General features: G+C 37.3%; 2 protein-coding genes across 3 annotated transcripts; one reads left to right on the plus strand and one right to left on the minus strand.

Moving 5' to 3' along the window:
* Positions 1 to 3,067: 3,067 nt before the first annotated feature.
* arcn1a (archain 1a) lies at positions 3,068 to 16,557 on the minus strand. Its single transcript, XM_084115442.1, has 10 exons — positions 16,395 to 16,557; positions 13,755 to 14,018; positions 13,034 to 13,213; positions 12,461 to 12,660; positions 12,209 to 12,373; positions 7,419 to 7,584; positions 7,042 to 7,189; positions 6,820 to 6,928; positions 6,462 to 6,666; positions 3,068 to 4,580 (listed from the first exon to the last, which is right to left on the minus strand). Exons 1-10 carry the CDS (start codon positions 16,395 to 16,397, stop codon positions 4,491 to 4,493), a joined length of 1,530 nt encoding a protein of 509 aa, XP_083971568.1. The 5' UTR covers positions 16,398 to 16,557; the 3' UTR covers positions 3,068 to 4,490.
* A 1,391-nt stretch (positions 16,558 to 17,948) lies between these two features.
* On the plus strand, positions 17,949 to 25,111 carry hmbsa (hydroxymethylbilane synthase a). Of its 2 annotated transcripts, none has more exons than XM_084115642.1 (14): positions 17,949 to 18,163; positions 19,285 to 19,338; positions 20,039 to 20,111; positions 20,459 to 20,508; positions 20,651 to 20,706; positions 21,235 to 21,312; positions 21,439 to 21,516; positions 21,746 to 21,821; positions 22,023 to 22,136; positions 22,730 to 22,768; positions 23,148 to 23,267; positions 23,394 to 23,447; positions 23,554 to 23,640; positions 24,176 to 25,111. In XM_084115642.1, exons 1-14 carry the CDS (start codon positions 18,137 to 18,139, stop codon positions 24,344 to 24,346), a joined length of 1,077 nt encoding a protein of 358 aa, XP_083971768.1. In that variant the 5' UTR covers positions 17,949 to 18,136; the 3' UTR covers positions 24,347 to 25,111. The 2 variants fall into 2 exon arrangements, with proteins under 2 accessions (XP_083971768.1, XP_083971767.1); XM_084115641.1 differs by lacking the exon at positions 17,949 to 18,163 and adding an exon at positions 19,042 to 19,197.
* The last annotated feature ends 33 nt before the right edge of the window (positions 25,112 to 25,144 follow it).

A 25,144-nucleotide genomic window follows, 5' to 3' on the forward strand; every position in this document is an offset into this window, starting at 1 on the left:
CAAAGTACACAACTTCCTTAAAGTACAGATACTACTGGTCAAATATTACTCCGTTACAAGTAAAAGTAAAAGACCAATTTTTTCATAAAGCTGCAGTCCGTAACTTTTTTGGGTTAAAGATTATCCAAAATAAATTTGAGCAAGTACATAACCAGCCAGTGTTCTATCTGCTTGCCTTAGCTCGGTTCAAAACGGTAAGCTTGTAACAATGTTTTTAATTCCAGTGGTACTGGTGGATTTCCGCGGGAAATTCAAGCATGTCTTTGCGTCATTACATCACATCTGTACACATAAAGAAGGTGTCTTGGCTATAGTCTATATTGCCTGTGAGGATGTTGGAGGTGGAGATTTATAGCCTTTTCTCACAGAACTTGATATAATTAAACTTATCAATTTGATGGCGGATCCAGCAAGATTCAAACGACAATCACCAGTGACAAATGGAGATTCACCCGTTGTAAAATGCAAAAGACTTCGGACTTGGGAGTGGCTACAGAAAAAAAGAGACTGCAACCAGGCCCATGCGAAAACAAGGATAATATCGGAAGGGCATTAAATGTTGTCATGCAATGCAGATGTTGTTAACATTAACAATTTGAGAACAAAGTATAATTTGCACGGTTTGACGTATGATAAGCGATCATTAGATTTAATCAGCGCGATTTACTGCAATGCTTTTTTTCCCTTAGTTGGTCAGAACAAAAGTGGATGTTACTTGTTCAGACAACATTTTCCGGTGAAAATTCTTATGTTGGTCATACTTCCAAGAAGTAGAATCTGTGATTCCGAATGATAGTATCCACACCGGCGCGGTGACTGACAGCCGCACATTCTCCTCAAAACATTGGATTCATCTGCGCTGTGCCGTGCCGAGGCACAACCCACGTAAAGTTGATAATTCCGCAAATAACTGCAATTGCAGATTTCGAACAGAAATGGCAACAAAGAGAAAAAACTATGGACTGCAGCTTTAAAGGGTTAGTTCACCCAAAAATGAAAATTCTGTCAGTAATTACTCACCCTCATGTTGTTCCAACCCCGTAAGACCTTCGTTCATCTTCGGAACACAAATTAAGATATTTTTGATTAAATCTGAGAGCTGCATGGATCACTCCTCCATAGGCTTCTAAAGACGTTATAACTTGCTGGCCCAGAAAATGTATTAAAGACATTATAGTCCAAGTGACTACAGTGACTACGAGAATACTTTTTGTGCGCAAAAAATAAATAAATAAATAACGACTTTATTCCATTATTCATTTCCTTCTCTCTGGGCCTCGAGTTTTTTCACGTAGTGAATTTATTTATTTTTTTATTTTTTTGCGCACAAAAAGTATTCTCGTCGCTTTATAAACTGTGAGGCACTGTAGTCGCTTGGACTATATTAACGATGTCTTTAATGCATTTTCTGGGCCAGCAAGTTATAACGTCTTTAGAAGCCTATGGAGGAGTGATCCAGCTCTCAGATTTAATCAAAAATATCTTAATTTGTGTTCCGAAGATGAACGAAGGTCTTACGGGGTTGGAACAACATGAGGGTGAGTAATTACTGACAGAATTTTCATTTTTGGGTGAACTAACCCTTTAAGTAAAAGTACAGAAGTACTTGTTTTTAAAAGTACTTAAGTATCAAAAGTAAAAAGTAAATGTCAATGCACTGTTTTATTATTGTTGCATTTGTATGTAATACTTACAGTACCTTATGCCTCTGAATATATGCCTGCCTACCTACCCTCGTGTCAATATAAAATTTATTTCTAGAACACAGTTCTAGTAGTGGGATTGAATAGTTCTAGTAGTGGGATTCAAAACACATCTGTTTAGCTATGCATTTACTGATTGAGCACTGTGCCGCTGTTCGTCCGACTGTTTGTACTGTACTGTATTTTATTTTATTTTTCTAAACCGTTTTAATTATTCTTATTTCTTTTTATTATTTTAATTTCTTCTATGTAAAGCACTTTGAATTGCCATTGTGTATGAAATGTGCTACATAAATAAACTTGCCTTGCCTTGAATGTGAGATTGAATACGTGCACTCAGTAACGTCCACAATGGTTTCGGACACCCAAATGGCTGTTCCCTCAAATAGTGCCCTAATTATGTTTATTTATTTTTTTGGCTTTTAGTATGAATATATTAGCCTTACTGTTATCTATAAGCTTGTGTGCTCCAAAACAATGACAAAATTTACATTTAGAAGACCAAACCCAACGTTGAATATGGAAATCAGGTTGATGTCAGAATCCAAGCCAGATTAATCTGAGAATCCAAGAGACATTAATCTCCAACGTTGGACAAACGGGTTGACGTCAGAAACCAACATCAGTCGGGTTCTGTTGTCAACCTGACTTTCATTTCCAACCAAAATCCAACGTCTGTCGGACATCGGATGGTGACGTCATTCAGACGTCGGGTTCTGACGCCAACCCGACTTTCATTTCCAACCAAAATGCAACCAAAATCATCCCCTGACTGACGTTACTACTTGTCTTTCAAATGTATTGAAGTTAAAGTAAAAAGTTTCCAGAAAAAATAATACTCAAGTAAAGTACAGATACTCAAAAAGTGTACTTTGTTACTGTCCACCTCTGCAGCTGACACTTTAAAAATAAAAGATCCACAACTGTACAGCATTTCTTCCAAAACATGAGGGATGGAAAAATAACTCCCCTAATTTCTCTTTTCCTCGGTTCATGTTTTCCCAAATTAAGATTGACATACAGACAATAATAATACGTTCAGTGCTTCTAACAAACACGTATGAGAAAAGCCCAGCCTGTAAAAACGTACATCAACTCTCCATGCTAGTTTTAAGGTGGAAAAAAAGAACAAAACAGAAAAACATGAATCATTCACGTGTCTGGGTGACAAAAATAGTGCTGCTTCATGCAAATACTGGTGGACTGATATGGCTTTGTAATCGTTTTATTCTAAAATCAGATGCACTTCAACATATTTCAGCATTCCAGACCATAAATGATTTTATAACATAACGTTGTTTACATTGTGATAATCATTCAAATAGGACACATTAACTGCAGAAAAAAGTACAGTTCACAAAAGATCCTTTTTAGACTCTTTATTGATTTTTTTTAAGTTTACACTGGAATGTTCTTTAACATGAATCCCTAATTAGTTATTTTACAAGATTACAAAAAAATCTCTTAAGTCTTTATACCATTCCCCAAATCCACATTATGATTCCATGAAAACCAAAACAAAACATTTAATACGCCCTTCCCATCATCAAAATATGCGGAGACATTCAAGGCATTATTTGGAACCAAGACAGCAAGGGAGGCCTCTTTTCTTCAGTGGGGGCCATGTGGGGTTGAGACTGAAGTTTGGGATGATGACTTGGCAGGCTGGGAACCACTCTTAATGCTGATTTGAGACCAGAGGTCCCTCCCTGAAAACCCATTCACAATCACTGACAGTCAAGAGACACACATGATCCCGATCCTCCACTGAGCGGCTTTATCTACATACAACACATTTCAGATAAGAATGAGCAGGTTGCCTTTTAGCAGTATGAAAGTCCAAGCCTGCAGTTCCTGCTTTCAATAGAAAACATGATATAAACCAGACAAACTGAGTTCTCATTTTTGAAGCACCGCAATGCTTTCAGCTTAAATTAAACAACTCACTGTACTATACTGTATGTTGTTAATGGCTTTAAATGTTTTTCAATTTTAATAGTTTGTCAAATTGCCCTCAGATGTCCATGATACTGGAAATAAAGTTTTGAAAATGAACTACTATATCTTCCATTTCCTTAAAGGTTGGCATTACTACACTAAAGCAACGCAAAGCAAGAAAACAGCGAGTTACACAAAGATCCAAGCACAGATATGGTTCTTAAACATGAGAGATGTCTAAACAGGAGATGAAATATATTTTAGACAAAACAAGGAGTATGAATGACATAAAGAAAGACAAAACAATGTCTACAGACATTTCAGGATATGGACGAAAAGGCTATTGCAAGCAAGGTACAACAATCTTCTAGTGTTTCAAAAAAGTTAGTTCACAGCACAATGAAAATGAAACTTTAGAAAACCACAAACTGAAAGAAATGACATGAGCAACTTGACCCTTACAGTGAAGGTATATGAACCATCAATTCAAATATATACTGCCATGATGGCATCAAATAAATAAAGCTCCACCAGCCCACCTCCCTTCTGAAAAAGTCTCCATTTTAGCCCCAACCCTTGCTGATACTCACTGGCCTTTATGAAGAAGGTTACTTCGTGAAACAAATTTGGTACAGCCAATACTGCCAGTAAAGTCTAAAATGACTTCATTTTCTTTTTAGGGGATAAAAAAGCAAGCAGAATCCCATTAAAGTACTGCTGAAGATGATAAAGATTGCATTGTCCCTCCATTTGTATGTCTCTCCCTTCTTTTATTTATATGAATGTTTTCAGTCCATTTATCTGCTCTTCTGTCAAAGTTGGGTGGAATTTTGTTAGTGATGTTTCCTTTTATAGTATTTCATACTTGTCGACCACAAATGATGTTTCTGTGGAGAACCGAACCGGGCTGTCCCCATCCACTTGAGACACCTTAGTGACCTGACAGGAGAGAACATGAACAAAGAGAAAAGAGGACAAAAAAAGAGGGAAACGTGAGTTTAATTTTTTTGCATTTAAAGGGGTCATGAACTGCATTTTTATAACTTTATAATGTTTCCTGAGGTGCACTTAGTTATAATGTTAGTATGATTTATACATAATTTTTTTCTGTCAATTTAGAAATAAAATGCCATTTTTTACCCTAATTTTAGGCCTCTGATTTGAATGCGCTGTTTTAAGGGGCGTGTCTGCTGTGAGACTTCAGTGTAAACGCCCACTGCTTTGATTGGCTAACATCTTTGCATATGAACTAAGCATTTCACGTGGAATTCTCTCAAACTTTTACTATGTTTTTACTATTACAGCTGTTGAGATTAACTAATTGTGAAAAGTTTTGATTACAACATTATATTTAGATCTACTCCCGTGACATGAAAGTTTGCAGCGATGAGCATTGTAGCCGATGACAGACATGTCTGTTGAGCGCATGACTGCAGTGATCTCGTTATTGCAACTCGATTTCTCACAAATGCTTTCATCGTAACTAAATGCAAACATGATGTAAATAAGAGATTCATTGTGCATTGTAGACAGCGTCATTGATTATAACGGGAGTTTTGGCCAGAGTCACTGATAAACTCACGCTGTTTGATTGACAGCTCCAACGATTATATAGGGAGCGTTCTTTGATCGCTTTTTGTATATAATTTGATCACAATTTGAATACCATTTTAATGCTACTACGAGAAACAATGTGAAGTTTACCATTTAGTCACTGGCTTGATTTAGTGACGCATAAACGGCAATAAACGATTTTGAGACAAAGAACTGACTGTACATGAATCATTACATATCAAAAATCACTGATCACAGATTAGGCATTAGAATGAACATGGTTTCTTGCATGTTGTGGCATTACTGTCGGGTCCATATCTTACAGTCTGTTTGCAAAGCCTGCACCAAAATGCGACTGATTTACCAAAGAATCCAAACCAAAGAAATGTACCAAACAAACAAATTCACATAGATTCACATAAATAACCACTTTCCTAGTATTAGGATCCTTTGGAAGATAATGTTATTTTTAGTCCAGTGATCATACATCTCTCTTCTCTCCTTCTTATCTCACTAACGTGACTGTAGGCGGTTTGTCGCACTATTACATTATAATGTGACAAAATCCGATAAGAGTAATTTTTGGAGCTTGGTTTCAATAAAAGCTGTTTTGAGTTCTGAAACTTCCAGGATGTTTTTATAGTACAATGACCTCTTACATGTCAAAAGATCATTTGAAGAAAATTTTAATCCCTAACCCAGGGTTTAACAAACTTTGATAGCTCCCACAGGGCTCAACAATAAAGACTGTCACTGTCCTGATCGGGCCAGTGCTGCATCGTCACGAGAGTTTATCATTAGCATGTGCTTTTAAGTCTTCCAAAATTAAACATTTAATTGCAAGCAGCAGCAAAAGAACTCAGTTTGGTATTGCACACTGTGTGAGAAGTCAACCTTATTTATCACAATACAAGGTTGCATGGGTCAAAAACAATGAAAACAACAAATATTTTACTTTATTCATTACTTTTTTGTGGTGTGGGACAAAAAAATCCTTAGTGTTGAGCTCTGCCCCCTAAGGTAATATTTTAACAACACATTCAAGGTTCTCCGATTTCAGTTAATGGTCATGCATGCTTGTAAACAAAAACAAAAAAAGTGTTTTAACTTTTTTAGCGAGTGTTTTTGAAAATGATTATTTGAAAATAATTTATTTTACATTTGAAATGTTATGATTGTATTGATTATTAACTTTTAATTAGTTCATAAACCCCCTGCAGCTCCGTAACAAACCCCAGTTTGGGAAACCATGACCTCTTGTCTTACCTGAATGTCACAGTAGCTTCCCTTGGAGACAAAGGAGACACTGACAGGGAAAAAGTCATTGGGCTGGCCATTTATGCTGAACTCCATGCTTCCGGTCTTATTCTTTACATCGATCACGGGCAGAGACCACTCCAGGACATTTCGTCTGCTATCATGGCGATATTCTCCATCTAGATCACCAATCACAGGAGCTCCTACTCCAGACCTGTGATGAAATAGTTTCAATAGAAAAATGTAAATAAACCAAATGACCCCAAGATGCTTCATTACACATGGGGAAAGGCAGAAGGTACTTTAATATGGTGTATAATGTGAGTGAATTAGGGTCCTGAACTAAATTCTATGAACTTCTACTCACGGTACAGGAATAGAGATGACTACATCATTGAGTTCCAGAGTTTCATCCTGTAGCTCAAACTCGATGTTTACATCACAGCCGGTGCCACTCTCAGAGGGCCAGCAGTTTACTGCAGAGATGAAACAGACAGGAATTGGATGAGCATCAGTCATATGACACTATGAGTGAGACATAAGCTGTTAGCTTTATTGGTATTACTGAAACCAGATGTTTAAGACTGACTTGTTAGTGGAATGAGAGATTCCTCTGTAGTCTGTAGTCTCCACTTCAGCACACCCACGTCAGTTTTCAGGGGGAAAGATTTGTCAGGGTTTTTCAGACCAATCACGGACTCCGCTGTGAAAAGTTTTTTATCCACATTGGGATGGGTCTACAAGAGAAGGAAAAAAAGGTTGGAAGAGTGTTCTTTTCTTAGTAGTTTTAGAAAACATAGAAACATTTAATAGGTTTCAGTTTTGGTCATTTTTTGGTCATAGGCCCTACTCATTTTTTTGTACTACAAACCAATGCCTATACCAGTACATTTGATTTTATTACAAGAAGCATCATATTCAGAATTATTATGATGTGCCAATGCTGCTACATTTAGAAAACGTCACCTGCAATTGGACGCCTCTCTTGTCATTATTGCTGATATTTAGCCTAATACGCCCATTCTTCTCATCAGACACTCTGAGGGTAATCATGCCAATCACTTCCATGTTCTGGAGGCCACCGTCACGACCACACGTCAGGGTGATCTTTTCCTCCACCCGCATATGCACACTGAAAATTAGACAGAAATTGTAAATTGCAAAACGATCCTATCTTAACCCTTGTGCATTGTTTAAATTTACTACCTTTCGTTATGTTAGTGGCTGAAAACAGCCACTACTTTAAACTGCTGTAAAAATGTATCAGATAAATATTTTTTTCAATTTTTTTTGCATAAATCTATTAATCAACCTCAGTCCTGCTCAAAAATACTAAATGTTTAAAAAAAAATCAGGATTTTAACTCTTTAATTGCCAAATTCGTAAATGATGTCACTGATTTGGGGGAAAAAAAACACAAAATGACTAATTTTCAATATAAAATGTGATTGTGGACTGGATTTTTTTTTACCTTTTATCACAGTCTTGGACATGTCAAAGATTAGAAACAACATTGGTTTTGATGCATTGTTAGTTTTTGTGCAGCATGAGATTTTAACTTTTTCTCCCTCATTTACTGTTCGTGGCTGTTTTTGCCCCATTGACTTCCATTATAACCACATTTTTTGATTGCAAAGCCATGACACCATATAATCATGCATTTTTGATTGTTGGTGGTTTTCCCTGTTGGGAAGAGGTAAAATTTGTAATTTTTACTGTTGATAACTAGGTGGAACCATTAACCCTTTAGATAGGCCTGTGCAAAAAAAAGCTTAGTTTCTGGCTTTTACATGGAGTATTATGGAGTTTATATGGAGTATAAAAGCATAATAAAGTGTGTGTGTGTGTGTGTGTGTGTGTGTGTGTGTGTGTGTGTGTGTGTGTGTGTGTGTGTGTGTGTGTGTGTGAACTCACCTTGATGCATCTGAGAAAATCAAAATATGCACCTCAGCTCTCAGAACTACATGGAGTAAACAAAAACAAAGTAAGTGTATTTATGCATCTGCTGCCTTTTGATGGTGAGAAATGCAGACTAAACAAAAACAAAGCAAGTGGATTTAAACGCGTGCATGCAAGCCTGCTGCTCATTTGATGGTGAGAAGAGCAGCAAGCAACATGAGAAAGGGCTTGACTTGTAGTGAAGTTTTAGAGATGATTATGCAGCCTGACCCCTCCAGCGAGCTGCATGATGTATCGTCTTCCCCCTCTGACACCACAGACTCAGGAGAGTCAGATCCTGATTTGGATGTGGCACCCTCATCATCCTCTCTAGCTTCCACTGAAGGCGAGGAGGATTCGGAGGATCCTGGATCTGGGTGGATTGGGAGAAACGGCGAAGTGTGGTTTTCCACTAACGTGGAGACAACTCCCTTTCTTCAGCCTGCCAGAGGCGTGACTCCAGGGCCGACGCGCTATGCCATCGCAAAGGTCCAGAACATGGATTCCGTGTTCAATCTGTTTTTTATGGAGGAGATGATTGACCTCATTGTCAGCATGACTTGCGTCAACACATACATGTTTGTACAGTCATACAAACATGTATGACTATGCTTTGTGATGGCATAGCGCGTCGGCCCTGGAGTCACGCCTCTGGCAGGCTGAAGAAAGGGAGTTGTCTCCGCGTTAGTGGAAAACCACACTTCGCCGTTTCTCCCAATCTACCCAGATCCAGGATCCTCCGAATCCTCCTCGCCTTCAGTGGAAGCTAGAGAGGATGATGAGGGTGCCACATCCAAATCAGGATCTGACTCTCCTGAGTCTGTGGTGTCAGAGGGGGAAGACGATACATCATGCAGCTCGCTGGAGGGGTCAGGCTGCATAATCATCTCTAAAACTTCACTACAAGTCAAGCCCTTTCTCATGTTGCTTGCTGCTCTTCTCACCATCAAATGAGCAGCAGGCTTGCATGCACGCGTTTAAATCCACTTGCTTTGTTTTTGTTTAGTCTGCATTTCTCACCATCAAAAGGCAGCAGATGCATAAATACACTTACTTTGTTTTTGTTTACTCCATGTAGTTCTGAGAGCTGAGGTGCATATTTTGATTTTCTCAGACGCATCAAGGTGAGTTCACACACACACACACACACACACACACACACACACACACACACACACACACACAAACACACACTTTATTATGCTATTATACTCCATATAAACTCCATATAACTCCATGTAAAAGCCAGAAACTAAGCTTTTTTTTGCACAGGCCTATCTAAAGGGTTAATGGTGCCACCTGGTTATCAACAGTAAAAATTACAAATTTTACCTCTTCCCAACAGGGAAAACCACCAACAATCAAAAATGCATAATTATATGGTGTCATGACTTTGCAATCAAAAAATGTGGTTATAATGGAAGTCAATGGGGCAAAAACAGCCACGAACAGTAAATGAGGGAGAAAAAGTTAAAATCTGATGCTGCACAAAAACTAACAATGCATCAAAACCAATGTTGTTTCTAATCTTTGACATGTCCAAGACTGTGATAAAAGGTAAAAAAAAATCCAGTCCACAATCACATTTTATATTGAAAATGAGTCATTTTGTGTGTGTTTTTTCCCAAATCAGTGACATCATTTACGAATTTGGCAATTAAAGAGTTAAAATCCTGAATTTTTTTTAAACATTTAGTATTTTTGAGCAGGACTGAGGTTGATTAATAGATTTATGCAAAAAAAATTGAAAAAAATATTTATCTGATATATTTTTACAGCAGTTTAAAGTAGTGGCTGTTTTCAGCCACAAACATAACGAAAGGGTAGTAAATTTGCCCACAGTGTACTGTTGAGTTTTTGAAAAATTTCAAAGCATTTTCCCAAAATATGTGTCAAAATAAGATTTGTCACCAAAAATCATTCCATTTGCTGAAACACAGAGAAAGTTATGGCCAAATTTAGACTAAAAAATACCCCATAGTGGATGAAAACATCCCCAACAGCACATAAGGGTTAAGCCAAATCTTAGTCCTGTTTCACACATCATGTGTTTGCAGCATACTGGTGCATAAGAATTAATGTGGCTTAGTACAGAAAATAAAGTGATTTTTGGGTTATGGCACATTTGGCACCTATTTCCTCTGAGAAAAGCAACAAAAAAAACAAGGAGTTGGTCATTGAGAATTATTTGATTGTCAAACTCAAAATCTACCTTACATGAGGAATCCAAATTCAGTTAGCCTTAGAAAGTGGTGCTTATGTGCCTTCAATTTTGATGAACAGATGCATTTTCACCATATGTTCTGCTGAGTTCAGTGTGCAACACGCAGCAAAAATAGGCTCAGTGCTGAAACTCTACTTGACATGCTGCTCAAACATACAGTGTGAATACTGCAACCATTAAAAGCCTTGTCCACCAACACATTTTCGTTTGAAAACACATCTTTTCTCCGTTTTGGCCTTCCGTCCACGCTGAGATGTCGTTTTTATGAACGAAAACTACGCTTTTTGAAAACGCTCTCCAAAATGGATAATTTTGAAAATGCCATTTTTGCATTGTAGTGTGGACTGTCAGGGTTTTTAAAAGTCATGTGACGCATATTGTAACAATAGATATTCATGTTTATATAGGTATTGTGCCTGTTATGTGCTATTCACTTTCACGCAGTAGCTAAAATATGTTAGTTTGCACACTCTTCATTTCACAGTCCGGCAAAGATGAGAGAAAATTCACCTGCATTTGCTGTCCTGCGGCAAAACATGAGAGCAGTTGCATTTTAATGGTGAGTGAGTGCGACCTGGATGCATCAGTAAAAGGAGAGATATTTTGCTAAATAAAATGATCCTGCCAGAAGAATTGCGTGATAACTTTATGTCTTGTTCCGTCATTGTATCATCAGCTTTTAAGAGGGTTTCTGACGTTTCAGTGAGGATGAGAAACTTTTGGAAAATGCTTGAAAACACTAGTGGGGATGGAGAGCATTTTAAAACAAAAACGGTGTTTTCAAATGTATCCGGATTAATGTAGACGAAGCCATAGGCACTGAAAAGAATATGCACTTGAACACACCGAGAGAACTACAGCCAACTGTCAACTAGCATACGCGTTCTGCACCTGCGTGTAAATGAGACAACTGTCTGTTTCTGCACTTATATTTGTCATTCAAAAAGGAAAACCAACGGTACAGGCTGCAGATACACAAACAGTAAACAAAGCAGCGCGTGCTTTCCGTTTTGAATATCAATCCTGCTGATCACTTTCTTTACTCCACTGCGCTCATGTTAATTTAAAAATTTTCACCAAGGAACACTTGTCCTACAGCCTTCTATCTGTACCGTTCTGGCTTTTTTGCTCACTGTTTTGCTATTATTCTCAGCACTGACTCATTCACTAAGCTGAACAACCAATCAGAGTTCTCTCTCTCACTGACACAACGGAAAAACTATGTCGGCCGACGCTGAAAAACGGTCCGACGATGCCCGACGGCCGATTGTCGGCTTGGTGTGTCCCGGGCTTTACATGCTGCTGATCTAAGATGTGCGAAACAGGTTTTAATCTAAAACCAACTAAAGGAAGTAGTACATTAAAAAAATCTATATATATAAAAAAAAAATCTATTTCCTTGTTTAACTTGCATTTGTAAAGCCTCACAAAGAAGACATTACATTTACAAACCCACAAATGGACCTTTAATGCATTAATGAACAGTAGTGCTAAATAAAAAGTGATTAAACCGAATAAGAATATACACTCCACTAATGTTCTATTGATTATTCTCAATCTGATTCTAGCATTAAAAACACATACATATCATTACCTCTCTGTGTGGGTTGGAGGAGGCAGAGATTTGGACGCATCTGAGGGTCTTTTGCCTGTGCCAGGCAAGATGATATTTTCTCCCTCTGACTTGAGTTTGTCCACAAAGTCATCCACCTCCTTCCCCTTGCCAACCAGTTTCAGTGCTTTACTTGGACCACTGGACCTAAAACAAAAGGGCATTAAAATTGCAGCCTGCTGCTTTTTTATACAGGTTAAGGATCGCTGTACTCTATAAAGATTATAGCTGTACCTGACGGGTGCAGGGGTGGGTTTGGGTTTCTCAAGCTCGATCAGCGTGTCTGTGATGATGGATGTGTTGCTGCTGCTCATGCCCGAGCTGCCAAAACCACCAAAGCCCGGACCCTTCTTTCCACGCTCTGCATCACGCCGTACCTGCTGAAGTTCTTTAGCCTTCCGTCTCATCTCTGCCTTAGCCTCGCGCTCCTGAGTCTGATGAACAATTGAGTGGTTTAGAGTGAAGAAAAGATAATTGACAGTAAAGTGCATCATAATTACTAAGAGCCCTTGCCAGTAGGTTTATAAACAGCAAACATATAGCTGGGATTAGGGATGTTAAATTATGAACTCCACACAGCACCTTGTTTCATGCATTAGGAACATATTGATCCTCCTCCTTTGCATCAATGCATGTACCCAAGCTATGCAAGTATAGCAGATGGGAGAATTTTCTAGAATGTCATTAAATGCAGTAGACTTTTGTGGAATTGCCAAATTCATTAATTAGAAGAGGATTAGAGAATACTTTAAGAGACGGATGGCAAAAAAGTTTGCTTTGCTATTTCTCAAGAAATGTCTTTCCTACCTCTCTGACGGCACGGAAAACCTTTTCCTCATGAGAGTCCATTTCTGTGAACGTCCGGATCTGGGCCAAGTTGACATTTTCTCTGTAACCGAGTGCAACAATCTCATCGAATGCAAAGATGAGGTCAAAGCAGTGCTCCGAAATCTCACTTTCCTCCAGGACACGACAATATTCAGGAATCTACCAAAATAAAAGTAAAATGAACAAATCAAGTCAGTTTCATTTGAAAATTCTGATAGTAACAAAACGATTTGTATTGTGAAAAAGTTGAAAAACGTGAATTTTATTTAATTGAAAAACCTAAGATGAACACGTCTAAGTTTCTATTGTACAAATTAATTAAAAAAAGGTAAGATCTACAGAAAAATACTTTACTAATTTCTTCCATTACTAAAACTGATTTTTTGTTTATTTTACAGAAAAATAAAAATTTGCTACTTTTTGTTTGTAACTAAGTTACCTTACTATATCCAGTGAAAAACTGTAAATGTTTGTTTACACTATCATGTCAAATTTATGCTTTTCTAAGTAAAAACTATGGACTGCCATATAATTTACGGTGACATTGCCTGACTTTGGCGTTATAAAAACTGGTTATACGTTTTTTTATAGTGAATTTCAGGTAATGAAAAGTGAACACTGATGTGCATCAAGAAGTAATAAACAATTTTGTTGCCCATAAAAATATTTTATTCCACTGTGTATGCAGGTTCTTTCGTACCACACGTGAGAAGAGACGCAGTGTCTCCAGGTCCTCCAGTATATTACTGTTCTTGGTGGTGACCAGCACCATGTAGAGCTTTTCCAGAGGCTGGTAGACGTAGCGCACACTCTCCGTCTCCACAAATGTGTGCTGTTTGCCGGTGTTCATCAGCTTGGGAAAAGCGGCCAGCAGACCCTCCACTCGCGTCCGTGTCATCTCCACAAACTGCCGCGACACCAGGGCCTTACCTGCCTTGGTGCAGATTGCTGCTGCCAACAGCACCTGGAGAAGAGTTATTGAACAAGAAATTTAGGGAAACAATAAAAAAAAAAAAAAAAAAATCAAACGTCTGCCGGAAGCTAGTTATTTTAGTCGATAAAGTTTTAAATATGGATATTTTTCTTACACGAATGCATCGCTTCACTTCAGAAGGCCTTTATTAACCCCTGGAGACATGTGGAGCACTTTAATCATGAATGCATTCGCTTTGATGGACTTCGAAAGACATACAGCCATTCACTCCCATTTTCAAGCTTGGAAGAGCCAGGACATTTTTTAATATAACTCCAATTGTATTCGTCTGAAAGAAGAATGTTATATACACCTAGGGTGGCTTCAGGGTAAGTAAATCATTGGCTACTAATTTTCATTTTTGGGTGAACTATCCCTTTAAGAGTGAAATTCACACGTTTTCCAGTACTTCAAAGCTCTAAATATTATCCAATTTTAATTTTAATGTGAGGAAAGATGTAGGAAAACTAAATCTTTGTGGCAAACAAACACTTTGATTAAAAAAAGACATGAAATTACAACTATAACCAGTATTTAGTTGCAGAAGAGCACTTACTGACTTATTAGCCATTTCCACTCCCTAATATATGGAAAAAAGTAGGAAGTCCCAAAGTCTCATGAACAACAAAAACTAGGTTTTTGAACATTACTGTTGTTAATAAAAGTTAATTTTATCTGCATCTCAATTCAAGCTCAGTGCTTTACTGTCAAATATCCAATTAACAAATGTAATATTGTCAGTAACTGCCCTTATTAATGCAAAACAATAGTAATTTTATAATTAAACTAACATTATGATCAAAAATCCCCCCAGCGCTACTAAATCAGTAGAACGTAGTGGCACCAGTGCTACTGCTCTCAAATGTTAGTCTTGAGCTCTGAAAGAGCACAGTAAGATTCTTTATTTACATTCCTTCCAAGAGCAAAACAGACAACTTTATTTGGCGTCAATGTTTGCATACTTCATTTATAAATTGTTTAACTTAGGATAAATAATTATTCATAGCAGCAAAGATAGAGCCCATCTTGCAACATTCACATGATCAGCTGTCAGAACACACTGACTACTGTAACGAAGGCTGTCTGAAGCAAATCAGAGAAACGCCTAATAAAACCAACAATGTGATTACATATCATGCAGGGTTCCCACACATTCTGACCAGTGAATTTCCATAATTTTTCCAGTCAAGTGTGATGACTAGACATGGATTAGATAAAGTTAGTTAGTTCCATGACTTTTCCAGGTCTGGAAATAACACTTTTGAAATTCAGTAATATTTCAAGGTTTTTCAAGCCAATGGAAACCCTTATCACGAGACAGCAAAACCAGCCAGAGTAACAGAGTATGAATGGGTTTCTTTTATTATCATCAAGGAATCAAAGGGGTGAAGAGTTTTGTGGTCTGTTTTGAGATAAATTACACAAACTTCCCACTGCATTCATTGAGAGCATTTCTGACTAGATAGCTGCACACTTCAAATACTACAGTGCAATCCTCTATGACCTAAGCTAGTCCACATTACAAAAGACAGACCCAATGATTTAGTATGGGATTAAGATATCAGCCATTTCCATCAGCATTTCCATAAAACAACTTTACAAAAACTATCAGGCAATAGGCTAAATGACAGTATGACTATCCATCTACCCTTAATTTCTGCATGTTCCCAAACCCCTGAGTGGTTTCTTTTTATTTCTGATGCTCTCGATTCTTGGGAAAATAAAATAATCCAATTCAGCTACATTTTATAGAAAAGCCTTGAAACAATCCATCCTGTTACAATTGATCTACAGACAGGTCAACATGATCTACAACCGATCAACGTGCTAGTTGCAAATTTACCAATTTAAACAAAGTCAAAAACAGTCTGAATTGTTCTCAATGGTAATGCCAGCACTGAATCAACACAATCTGACCACGTCAACAGATGTTTCAAATGGGCTAGTTATTTTACACACAAAAAGTCATGTAGAATTAGCCCACATCGTCCTACTGTTATCAATCACAACTTAAACAGCTTATTTGTTATCACAGACAAGTAATGATAAGCTGATAGGAAAAGTCACAGGCCTACAGTACAGCCAGTATTTGTGATGTTGCTGATGTAAGTTAACGTTAGCTCATTTATCTTACACTGACAACACACCTTACTAGCGAGTTTAACTGCTCAAGAAGTGACATTATCACTGAACTAATTTACAATTTCGCTATACATTAATTTCAAAGTCTCTCTTGAATAAATACGCATTTCAGCAATAAATCTGTCTGCGGTTCATTTCGTTAGCTAGCAGTAACCTCTCATGTAAAAACCGGAACCCGTCGTCAAAATCAGCCGTTTGTCCATAAACGAATAAAGATGAACTCACCATTTTCACGGTCTGATATGTTTTCTGCGTTTAATCTTCTGAACGCCGTTTGTGTGGTTGTATAAATGCTATGTGGAGATAAATAAAACTGTTATTTGTGTGCAAGGCGGCTCAATATGGCAGAAGTGTAAGCCACGTCTCCAACCGGAAGTAGCTCGTCGTCAGGGGTAAAAGGGCAGCACGGCATATGTGGAGGATCCAACATCAGCAGCAGCACTGCCCAACCCTCACATGACACTGTCAAAGAGGTTCCTTTTAAATACACATTATATATATATATATATATATATATATATATATATATATATATATATTTTTTTTTTTTTTACACACACACACACACACACACACACATTTAATTCTTATGGAAAGAATTATGGAATGTAAATGGTTTTCTAATTTCCAAAGTTTAACTTTTTTACATTAACATAAAGTTGTAATGAAAAGAAGAATGCACACTCAGAATCTGTTTTTATATGAGTTTTGGTGCCCTGTGTATCATTAAGTTGAATCCTCATAAATGTATCGCATTTTATTTTGTGTGCTTGATGTGGTTTCTTTTTCTTTATTTCTGCAAAGTTTTTTTTTTCTTCAGTCGTTAAATCCTTTTCATCCCTTCTTTATCTGGTATGAATAAGTCATTTTGCTGCTCTCTTATGAATTGTCCTATTTTGTCATGACTTGTTCCTTGATGATGTTTAATGACGTTACATTACATGGTGATTTTCAAATGAGGAATACAACAAGCGATTCATTTTAAAGAGGCAACAACACAAGAGCTAGCAATACAAAGTTTCAAACATCATCTAGAATGAGTGTTGGGGGCTTTCGAAACAGCTGCTTCTTGAAGCTTCGAAACCCTTGGGAATCTGTCTCGAATCAGTGGTTCGGAGCGTGTATCAAACTGCCAAAGTCACGTACGTAATTTCAGTAAACGAGGCTTCGTTATGTCATAAATGTTTCGAAGTGGTTCACCGCTGGGGGGCGATGATCTTTGTGAACCATAGACTGTAAAAATCACGCGCCCCCAGCGGTGAACCATTGAACAAGTGTCTATGGTTTTTACGGTTTTACCTGATCTCGGATCAATTTTATATACATTAACATTATTATAATTAATTCGTATAATTAAAAGGAATAATAGTAGGTAATAGTCTCTTATTGGCATGTTTAGCTGAGCCGTCCATGGACCAAACAAAACACGCCCTGAAAATTGATAATAGAACATATAGAACACACTATATGTCTAAAAAATTATAGACACTTGATATTTAATGTTATTAGATGATTCACACTGTTATCACCAGCGTGTGGCGTTTCGAACGCTTCGAAACAGTGATTCGCAAGGCTCATTTCTCAGTCAAAACTTTATTTTATTACAAAATTAATTTATCAGTCGACTCTTACATTAAACTGGTTTATAAATATGATTTTCAAAAAATTATAGATGTATTTTTTATTATTTTTTATTACACAGCATTTTGAGACATCATTTTCGTTGGGTTGAATGAAGTATGCGCTGTGTGGCGCAGCGTGGCGAGCATGAATACATCTACAGCCCAATGTGTTCTTGCCATAGACTGTAAAAAAATAGCAGACGGAAGTATCGTTGGTTCCCGTGTAGGTCACACACACAGAGTTTGCGGTAGCAGTTGAGCACTTTAGAAGTCAGTCAATCAACCAAAACAGTTGTGCAAATGAGTGAAAAATCTTGACGATACAGTTCGGGGAACAGATCGCTGATGTCTGGAAACGTTAGTATATCTCAAGTAAGTGTTAAAACGACATGGCTTAACGCGCAGTGGCAAATGGTGATGTTTTGTTGGCTCAGTGAACTGCCATTTAAACCGTTCTGTCTTTCTATTGGTGGAAGGGAAGAGTTCGGAAGAAGTAGGCGGGGTCTAGAAACATGTGGACCCAAGAAATAAGTATAAATGAGATTTTGAAATATATATATATATATATATTGTAGCTCACAGACTTGATATTGTGGTGAAATTGCTGTATTAGTTTTGCACCGGCAGTTATAGGGTTAACGTGGGGGAGTTCCCAGGCGGGAAGAAAAAGGATACTAGTAAATGTGAGCAGGCTGGTGCGGTTCTGTTAGAGATGTTCTGCGTTCTTCTGAGTAAAAAGTTCAGAAACAAAGCCTTCCTTGTCTGTCATTCTTCAGACGTTACAATATATATATATATATATACTGGTGAATGTATTTTATGTTGATTAAAAAAAATATATCTACTTTTTTTTTACATTAAATTATCTACATTTTTGAGAGTCATACTTCTAACTCTGATGACAAGTGTACCGTGATGTAACGATCACTTTCTACAGTTTAGTTACATGTGTGAGTCTCAATAAGCATAAAAGCTCTTAGTGTACATCGAATTACCAAAATTCCTCGTGATTTGACTATGTAACATAAAAATGACACAGTTTTATTAGATGCGTGACTTCCTCTCTACAGCTTGCCTCTTCTAGCGTATTCTGTAGTGTTTTCTGAACTTGAACGTACGAATTAGCAATAAAATAAAAAAGGACAAACTGGGTTGAACGGCCAACATTTATCTGACTCGCAACTGTGAGCACTGCATCGAGCCTTTGGTTTATCAGCACTGCCCAGAAACACAGGGTGTGGGGAATGCAAGGACACTGTAAAGGATAAAAAACCCTCTCCAGCAGTTGTTGATTCATTCAGTCATTCATAAGGCCTTGGATCCAGCACATCATCTTCTGCAGCCTGTAGTTCTGAACTGTAAAACTGTCCGCAAATAACATGGAAGGGCCATTCAAGTATATTAGAGTGAGAGTTTGATGAAACACATTTTGCTATTTACCGGAGTTGAGGTGAGCATTATTATGACATTTTGTGATATTCTTGTTCTTGCAGGAAGGAAATGGCAAAGTCAGTCGGGTTATTCGCATGGGAACAAGGAAGAGCCAGGTAATGTAATGTTCAGTCATTCAGCTATGCTGTGTAATAATTTATTCATTCATTATTTCATCTTCCTATGTAAGTATTTTCTGCACTTAATTATACAAGATATAAAATGTATAGAATTGTAGTAGTACATTAAAATCAATGTTTTTAATGACACATATTATAATTTGTTCCTTGAGAAAATGTAGCTTTTTTCCCCACTGTGGTTTGGTTGAGGGTCCCTGGGTCTGTACAGGTTGACAACTCTTGACATGGAGAATTTCATTGGGGTTTTTATCACTGTGCGCTCAAATTAAATGATCAGTGGAGTCAGTTAAGTCAAAAATAGAGAAAACATGCAGTATAAATTGAATGCAAAGTATATAGATTTAGATTTTCTAGTCTGGAACCGTTAAAAAGTGAGGGTAGATAACACAGTGGAAATGGGTGTGAACTAGCGTGCTTTAATCAGATAAAAACTAGCCCTCAGTGTCACCAGAGTGATTGCTGGGAGCGACTGCTAGCATTTAATCATAGAAATTGGTATATTTGTTTCTTAGCATCAGCATACTGAGGTTAGTTAAAGTCTTCATAACCCGGAGAATCTTTAAATAACGACTTTGACTTTAAATGTTTAGGGAGCTGCTCTCAGAGAAAATGTATTGCACTGAGGCTCTATGACATTGATGAAATTTCATTTTTGTATTGTGTCTGTGTCTCTCAGCTGGCTCGCATTCAAACAGACAGCGTGGCCAGCAGACTGAAAGAGCTTTATCCAGATGTTCATCTAGAGATAGGTAAGAGAGGAAATTTTGCACAGCATAATTTGAATGAATTCCATCAACTTTACTTGTATTGCTGCATTTGTCTTGTGTCTGTCAATTAAATGCATTTTCTTCTGGACATGTTGCCTACACACACACACACACGCACACAGAACTTTTCATTTTCTTGTCCCCATGCACTCACTGCTTGTCTAAGGACAGAGAGGGATTGTGTTCTGCTGAGAATGTGTAATCTATACCACCGCTCCACTGCTGAATCCTACTGTCTGTGTCAAAAGACACGAATGATGATGTCAGAATTGGAGCCAGTGTGCACAACTCAATTCATCTCTTAACCTTTTTGTGTGCATGCATTTTAGTTGCCATGTCGACAATTGGGGACAAAATCCTGGACACTGCATTATCAAAGGTAGAAATCCATCTGCAATTTTACATGTCATTATTACAGTATGTTAGGTTTTGTGGTGTCTGTAAAAAGAAATGCCTTTGAACGTTTGTGTGCTGCCCAACTTTTACAAATCCATTATAACCTATTAAATGTGTTTTCTTAGATTGGCGAAAAGAGCCTTTTCACCAAAGAGCTGGAAAATGCCCTTGAGAGAAATGAGTAAGTTCAATCAAAACCTTAGGACTGTGTTAGGATGCTGATGCTAAGTGTGTTCTCATCTCAGCTTTTATGAAGCTTTCCTCTTTCTAAACCCTCATTCGAAAACATAATAGACTGGTGTTCAGTTGAGTATGCTGTAAAATGCTTTAGATTGACTTAACCTGTAATTATTATGCTTTCAGTATTATTGATGTGACATTTCAAATACCTCAGTCTCAGTTCTTTTGGACATTTTGCTTCAGCAGAACTCATATTTTGCTCATATTTACTGTATTCAGCTGCATCACCCTCTGTTCTGCTGGTTACATCAGAGGATGTGAAAGCAGTTCTTTTAGACTTGTTGATGTGTTTTGTGTAATAAACCTTAATTAAGCATGTGATAAATAACTTTTTTAATGCAATAGAAGTTAGAAAAACATTTTTCCTCTAATGTGTGAGTTTGTGATTTTTAAAATATATTTTATTTTATTATATTTTTATTGTATTATTATTATTCATATTTTTTCTATGTGTTTTGTTCACCACTAGAGTGGATATTGTGGTGCACTCTCTTAAGGATTTACCTACCTCATTGCCCTCTGGATTCACTATTGGAGCCATTCTTCAGTAAGTACCACGCACTTGACATCTGACAAATATTTAATGCCTTGTAATGACCAAGGGCACTGTTGTAGGTGGTTTGAAAACCAGTTCGAGCTGTGTGTGTGATATGTTGCTCATTGTTTTGTGAAGGCGGGAAAATCCCCACGATGCAGTGGTGCTTCATCCAAAGAATGCTGGACTTACTCTGGACAGCTTGCCAGAGAAGAGGTGAGCTCTGTGTTCTTTAACAATCTAGTCATGCCAAATAAAAGTGTAGACACCCATCCTAGAGGATTTGATTGATGACCCAAATAATGAAGGAAGATCAGCAGTATTCATAGCGATGGCATTTGATTTCAAAATCTGCATTCTGTCATAGATGTCATGTTATGACAGCTATATGCACTTATGTAACCAAAGCTGTCAGAAACATTTTGAAAACTCTTTTTTCCCCCAGTGTTATTGGCACAAGTTCACTTCGCAGAGCAGCTCAGCTGAAGAAACGATTCCCTCAACTGGAGTTTGAAAATATTGTATCCTGCACTTTATTTTTCTTCTTGGATGATCTCTGGATGTTTATATATTATTAATGGGAACAGCTTTATCATTGATTTTGTTGGACTGCCAAAGCAAGCACATATTTCCTGGGTATTTGTTATACCAGCAAGTTTCTTTATACTGTATATAGCATTTTAACGGTACTAGAGTTGGTCTCCTTGACTTTACTGCTATAGAGAGGGAACCTAAACACCCGCCTAAAGAAGCTGGATGAAAAGGACGACTATGCTGCCATCATTCTGGCCGCAGCAGGCCTCAAACGGATGGGCTGGGAAAACCGAATCAGTCAAGTATGTTAGTCACGACATGCATCCAATTGAAATGAATTAACAAAAAAGAAAAAATTGTAGAGCAGGGACTTCAATCCATCAGTTGTTGATAGGATGGAGGCAGATATGAATGCGAGCTTGCAGTAAATTGTAAGAAAGGCACGAAATGATTAGAGAAGTCCAGCATACATCAACAGAGAGAAGTCTGTCGTTTCACTGGAAGATCGAGTTGTGACATTTTAATAAAAAATAGTTAAAAAATAAAAAAGGGAACATATGCCTGAATAGTTCTCAATAAGATCAAAAACATGCATTTAGAAAACAGAAATACATTTTCATTTCATGCTGACTTTAATGTTAAAAGTATTTTCATCTGTATAGGCCCATTTGCAAAGTTGATATGAATCAGATTGGCTTCAGAGTATGACCTCACATTCAATGCTAACAAAAAAATATGAGACGTGATATGGGTTTATAACAAGAGTGTAATATATTACTGGGGAAAACCCATATCTACCAACCACTATTCTGAATATTGAAGTTCTCTGATGACTAGAGCAGTGTTTATAGTTTTATTTATAATGCATTCACTGTAGTTGTTCTATAAATTGCAGATTCTCAGCCCTGAAGATTGCATGTATGCAGTTGGTCAGGTAAGTGTGCACAATACCGCATTAGGTATTCATGCACTAGATTTAAAGCACTAGTAGCATATTTTTCCAGTGTTTATACCCGTCATGCTTTGCACTTATTATTGTGTTGTTCATGCGAGAAAAGAAGCAGGTGCAAGCTCAACTGTTATTGCACTTTATAAACATTAAAGGAAACACCTGTGTAACAATTTGTCAACGGTTGCAGCCAAAAAAGTGCAGTTTTTTTGTGTATGTTGCATGAACATAAAACATAATGCTTCATTTGTGATTAGACTCCTGTGAAGCCATTGTATACATTCTGTAACTCTTAACCTGCTGAACTGTTTTATATATATGAAATGTCAGTCAGTAAATAACATAAAATGTGACTTATGATCAGGGAGCACTGGCAGTGGAAGTCAGAGCACAAGATCGAGACATTCTGGAAATGGTGTCTGTCCTTCACCATCCAGACACAGTGCTGCGGTGTATCTCAGAGAGAGCTTTCCTCAAGCAGCTGGTGGGTTCCCTTACATACACACATGAACTAAACTGTCATTGGATGTGGTTCATATCTAATTGACCATATCCCTGGGCATACAGCTGTGGGGTTTTAATACTGTTCATTCCTTTGTCCTGCTTTCAGGAAGGAGGCTGCAGTGTGCCGGTTGCTGTTCATACAGAAGTGAAAGGGTCCATGGTAAAGAGCATGTTTTTATGCTACTTCACTCAATGTAAATACAAATCTGAATGAGTGTTGTTGATGTTTGTATAACAGATTAAAATCAGCTCTTTTCTTGTTGCAGTTGTATTTGACTGGAGCGGTTTATAGTTTGGATGGAGCTGATTGCTTGAAGGACACTATGCAGACGTGTGTGGAAATAGACAACGAAGTAAGGGTCAAATATACTTATACATTACCGTTCAAATGTTTGTGGTCAGTAAAACATTTTTATTCAGCAAATATGCATTAAATTGATCAGTGACAGTAAATACTTTTTTTTTTTTTTATGCATCAAAGAATTCTGGGAATAAAATGTATCACAGTTTCCACAAATACATTAAGCAGCACAACTGTTTTCAACATTGATAATAAGAAATGTTTCTTGAGAGCAGATCATCATATTAGAATGATTTCTGAAGGATCATCTACTGAAAATTCAGCTATGCCATTGCCATCACAGGAATGAATGTCAGGGAAAAAAAAATATTTTAAATTGTAGTCAGTTTTTTAATGATATTACTGTTTTTACTGTGTTTTGGACCAAATAAATGTAGACTTGGTGAGCATGAGACTTTTTTTTTTTTTTTTTTCATAAACATGTACCCCAAACCTTTGAATGGTAGTGTTTACATATAATGCTACATGATTATATAGTAAATCATTTTACAGCATTATAACCTTTATTCCAACTGGTTTTCTATCAGGTGAGTGAGAGTGCACAGGAGTGTGTACATGTTGCTGTCACTGCCAACAATATATCATCATCAGCCCTCACTGCTGCTGAGAAACTGGGGATGGATCTGGCAAATGTTCTCCTTAATAAGGGGGCCAAAGACATTCTCACAACAGCCAGGAAACTTAATGATGCTCGATAATATATTTATATATTTTTTTTACATTTTGTGCACTGGAGTCATTTGGGACCTAGTTTATGAATATTTGGCATGCTGTTAACTTGCTAAACGGTACACTCAACCGTATGATCTATAGCTGAATCTCGAGTTTAAATTCAACCATGATTGGGTGATATAGTCTCTTCAGCTACTATACCTCAGTTTAACAATGTGACAGTGCCAATTTTTCTGTCAGCTGCTAGTTCACACACAAGACACTGAAATTTCTAATGTTTTGACTGCCATCCTCTCTCAGGCACTGGAAGAAAATTCACATTGATAGTCTTCCACTGATCAGGCTTGTCTTTATCAATGAGCCACATAAACATTAGGTGCTTAAAATGGCTACCTTTTACATCTGGCCATAGTTTTTAATATAGAACTTAGTATCTAACAATTTTATAAAAATGTCTATCCTCAATCTTCAAAATACATGCATTTTATTACTGTGGAATTCTATCAAATTAGGCAATCACAGTAAGTATTGAGATGGCAAGACATGTTACTTCATAAGACTGGGCTCCATGTAAGATTTCTATTAGCAAAATGTTTAAAATTTGCACAAGTTAATAGATTTTTCATTAGAACATTTATGCAATGTGTTTTAGTCATCAAGACGCCATAATGTGCCTTTTAAACATGTAATGGAGTTAACCATAGCAAATCATTTCACCAGCAATGTTAAATGTTTTCTGTAAGGATCAACATGAGAACACATTCTGTGAATAAAGATGATCATTAATACCATTGTTGTTCACTTTCCCGTTGATCTCAAGCGTT

Source organism: Abramis brama, assembly GCF_963993115.1.
Source record: "Abramis brama genome assembly, chromosome: 5".
NCBI classification, from domain to species: Eukaryota; Metazoa; Chordata; class Actinopteri; order Cypriniformes; family Leuciscidae; genus Abramis; species Abramis brama.